This window comes from Sitophilus oryzae, unplaced genomic scaffold (genome assembly GCF_002938485.1).
Source record: "Sitophilus oryzae breed Bouriz unplaced genomic scaffold, Soryzae_2.0 scaffold_942_pilon_pilon, whole genome shotgun sequence".
Lineage (NCBI taxonomy): Eukaryota > Metazoa > Arthropoda > Insecta > Coleoptera > Curculionidae > Sitophilus > Sitophilus oryzae.
Window position 1 is genome coordinate 779,222 of NW_022147575.1, and position 4,263 is coordinate 783,484.

Consider the following 4,263-nt stretch of genomic DNA (forward strand, 5'->3'; position numbering starts at 1 on the left):
CGACGAGGCATCGGGCGTAAACGGTTTTCCCTGCTTGCGGAATTTGCGCCAGTGGTTTAATATTGAGAGGCAAGTGCAATTATCCGTTTGGCTCAAGACAGGGAGGAATTCCAATTGATGGTCGCCAACCTCCGATGAGGAGAAGGCACATGAAGAAGGTTCTCAAAATTTTAGCAAAAATCATTTTTTGGAAATTTTCAAAGTAAAATAACTCCGTTATTTTGGACTTATTTGAAAAACGATAAAGAGAAAATATGTTTCTTTTATCGAGATCTACCACCCTTTAAAATACTTGCACTTATTTCTGGGATGCCCTGTTTATAACAATACACGTGATGCGTATACGCAAAATTGCGAACGATGTCAAGAATAGGTACCCAGATTGGCGCTGGCTACCAGAAAGCGGCAAACCTGCTTGCACTGTGTTCGCACACTTAGGAATAAAAGCGAGACAAAAGAGCAGAAAGTTGTGGTGGACTGATAAACTTGAAAAACTTGTAGAGGAAAAAAAGATACTGTATTTGAAATGGCTAAATTCGAAATCTGAGCTAGACAAGCGCACTTATAATGACAAGAAAAATGAGGTGAGGAGAATGGTAAAAGAAGAAAAGAATAAAGTGTGGGATGACAAATGCAAAGAAATTAATACGTATATAGGCGGAAGAAGGAATACGGAAGTATGGAGATTTATAAAAACAACAACTGAAAAACAGGAGTCAGCCCCTATAGAAATAATAACCAACAAAGAATGGGTGAAATATTATTCCAAATTGTTGTCAGAGAACAGACCTGAGTATCAAGAACCGCCACAGCCAGAAATAAACATTGAAGGAGAGGAAATCTACGTGGATACCAACAAAATAAAGACCGCTATAATGTCTTTAAAGAATGGAAGAGCATGTGGCCCAGAGGGAGTATATGCGGAACTCATAAAATCTGGAAGCAAAAACCTGTTTAGAATGTTAACAAACACAGTTAACCAGTGCTTAAATGGTCATCCAGTACCTGAACAGTGGAAAAAAAGCATATATCCCCTCTATATATAAAAAGGGCTCAAGGAAGTATCCCAATACTACAGGGGAACTTCGGTCACCAGCACTATGAGTCGCCTCTATGGAAGGATACTGAGGAACTTAATTGAAGAGGAATACTCCAGCTACGAAGAAGAAGAGCAGAATGGTTTCAGAAGCGGAAGATCATGTACTGATAATATCTTTGCATTGAAACAGATCATCGAGAAGAAATCTGCAATGAACCAGGAAGTTCATATAACATTTATCGATCTACAAAAAGCATATGATACAGTGCCAATAATAAAATTATGGGACGTATTGCACGAATCAAGAATTAACGCAGCTCTGATAAAAGCTGTACAAAATCTTTACCATGGAGGAAAATCACAAATAAAAACGGTCAACGGTCTCTCAGAGGAAATTTCTATCACTAAAGGGCTCCGATAGGGTTGTTGTATATCCTCAACACTATTTAAAATTTATATTGCCAAGGCCTTACATCTATGTAACGGAATGGCTATAGAACTAAATGTCATATGCATATACACCTTGCAATTTGCAGACGACCAGGCCATAATTGCAAACGACAAAGATGACATGGAATATATGGTGCGGAAAATAATTGAAGAATATGCTTAATGGGGTCTCACAGTAAATACAGAAAAAACAAAATACCTTCCAATTGGAGCTAATACAGAAAATCTTATTTTAGACAATAATATGGAACTTAGGGCATGTGAAGATTACAGGTACCTGGGATCGATATTTACAGGAGATGGAACGGACGATAGAGAAATAAACAACAGAGTAATACAGGCAAGAAGAGTTATCAGATGCATAAATGGCATTCTATGGAGCACTGAAATTACAAAAAACAGGAAATATAATATATATGAGACACTAGTTAAAAGCATATTACTCTATGGATGTGAAACATGGCGACTCACTGAAAGGAATAAAATGAAATTAGAGACAATAGAAATGGACGCGATTAGAAGAGCAATGAGAATTTCACGGAGGGATAAGATCAGAAATGAAGACATTAGACAACATATGGGAATAGGGACGTCCCAAGAAAACATGGATGGAAGGAATAAGAAGGTCGATGAGCGAGAAAAATCTGACCGAAGATCAATGGGAAAATCGCACAGGGTGGAAGTTAGGCATCGGACAACGTCGTAGGAGGTTCTGACCCGAATTTATATATAACATTTTTGTTTACAATTTTGAAAGACGAAACTGGAAGATAAGATTCAAATTGTTATTAACCAAATGAAAAGTGTATTATTAAGTAACAAAGATGTGTACAGAATTACTTACAGTATTATAAAAAGAAGTTGTTATATATTATTATAAGGGTTATAAAGAAGTTAATAAGTTAGGGCATTATTTGCTAAGAATCGTTATGTTAAATGTACATTTATTTCATTTTGAAAAAGTAATACTACTTTTAGACATGACATTGTTAACAAACATTTTCTTGATTTTCAGTAACAATGGTTCTTGTTGGAAAGCTGTTGACTGAAGTTCCATTTAATTCAATTTCTTTGGAATTATTTTGATCAGAAAAACTTATACCGGAAGTACCTTCTCCTCCTGCAAGAATAATTCTATTTGAAATTTCCTTCTTTCTTGAAATGGAATCTTCAATGTAGCCTTCTGCTACAGAGTTAGACTTCCAACCTCCGTGGCTTTATAATATTAAAATATTAGCCCCTGTTCCAACCCAGAGAGAGGCTGGACTTCTTCTAAAAGAATGACCCGTATACTCATTCGTATTTGGTAATTGTAGATACTGTACAATTAGTGATGGGATTTTTCCAAAGGTATGAGCACCAACAACTTGTGTAGAACACTTTCCTTGGCGATAATTTATAAAAAAACGTTTCATGACGTACATTGAAAGGTCGTAAATTTAGGTATTTTCGAATAAGCTGTAGGGCCACTTATATTTTTAATTATTTCATCAGTTATTGTAAATACTCGTTCTTTAGAAGTTTTTGTCTCCGGGATCCGGGATTGTGATTATTAACACGTCTTGTTGTCTTGTCTTACTTGTTGAACTTTTTTACATAAAAACTCCCAGCTTTAAATTTCATTTATTGAAATTACTGCATCTATAAGGATAAAAGAAGTACCACCAGCCCAAGTGGTACAAATGTGCTTAAAATGGTTATATAGAGTGTTATATAACAATTCATATATATGATAAATGAAGACTACAGGGGAAAAACGAAAAAGTCACATTTTCTTACTTTTGAGATAAATGATTTTGAAACTTTAAAGACTAAAGGAAAAGGAATAATAAAATGTAGCCAATCGTAAGAAGTTTTTATCAATAGTTATATGTATAGACATTAACTGATTAACAGACAAAACAAAGAAAAATAATTTGTAGCAAGTTTGTTAGATAAAATAAAACTCGTATTCGCTTGGTTCAATGGAAAAGTGATCCAAGTCCATATGGAATAATTCTGTATGTGGTTACTCCGAGGATTACTCGTGCTGGAATAAAGAGAAAAATCTGTTTTTATTCTCATTTGTATTATTAATATTGTTATTATATTTTTTTAATATTTTTTATTTATTTCTTATTTTTATTATTATTTTTTAATTAATTTTATTAGCATTAGATTATTTTTTACTTAGGAATAGCGATTTGTTTCTGATAGAATGAAACTACACTACTAGACAGTTTCCTTATGGTTCCACTAGAACCATTTCCAGAATTTTATTTCTTTAAATTTAAAACTAGTGACACAATAGACATAATTAGACTTCTTTTCTTAGGCAGAAATAAAAGCAATATAGTTTAATTGATATTACACACCATATCTGCATCGTTTAGATGAGCATTATTTGATGCATAAGGCAAATTTGTGTAGTAGTCTTGCAGAGATTCATCTACGACCTTTTTCAAAAATTGTAACTGCTCATACTGGGTTTGGGCAAAGGAATTAGGTCAGCATAAAGTTGTTGTGGTGCTAAATATATAGCTATTTTTATTCGTTTTGTATGCGTTGATATGTTTACAAACATGAAATATGGATTTGGATCCATCTTGGATCGGTCTTCCGTGAATTCACGTGGCCTTAGATCGCTTTTCCAAAGTATTAATATTTTAATCGCTAATTTTAGTGGATTTAGATCATTATTTCAGTGTTACATTATTCCTATTTTGGAACGGACACTTGATGAGCATAAGATGGCAGTGTTATCTCAATTTCCATTTTTTTGGACTTAGTCCGTT

At 34.0% G+C, this 4,263-nt stretch overlaps 1 protein-coding gene and 1 long non-coding RNA gene across 2 annotated transcripts; one reads left to right on the forward strand and one right to left on the reverse strand.

The window, feature by feature from the left end:
• The first annotated feature begins 593 nt into the window (after positions 1–593).
• On the forward strand, positions 594–1,046 carry LOC115890975. Its single transcript, XM_030911349.1, has one exon. The coding sequence runs from the start codon at positions 594–596 to the stop codon at positions 1,044–1,046; it is 453 nt and encodes a 150-aa protein (XP_030767209.1).
• Positions 1,047–3,332: 2,286 nt separating this feature from the next.
• Positions 3,333–3,877, reverse strand: LOC115890967. Its single transcript, XR_004051729.1, has 2 exons — positions 3,844–3,877; positions 3,333–3,518 (listed from the first exon to the last, which is right to left on the reverse strand). It is a non-coding gene; the product is annotated as an uncharacterized LOC115890967 (long non-coding RNA).
• Between the last annotated feature and the right edge of the window lie 386 nt (positions 3,878–4,263).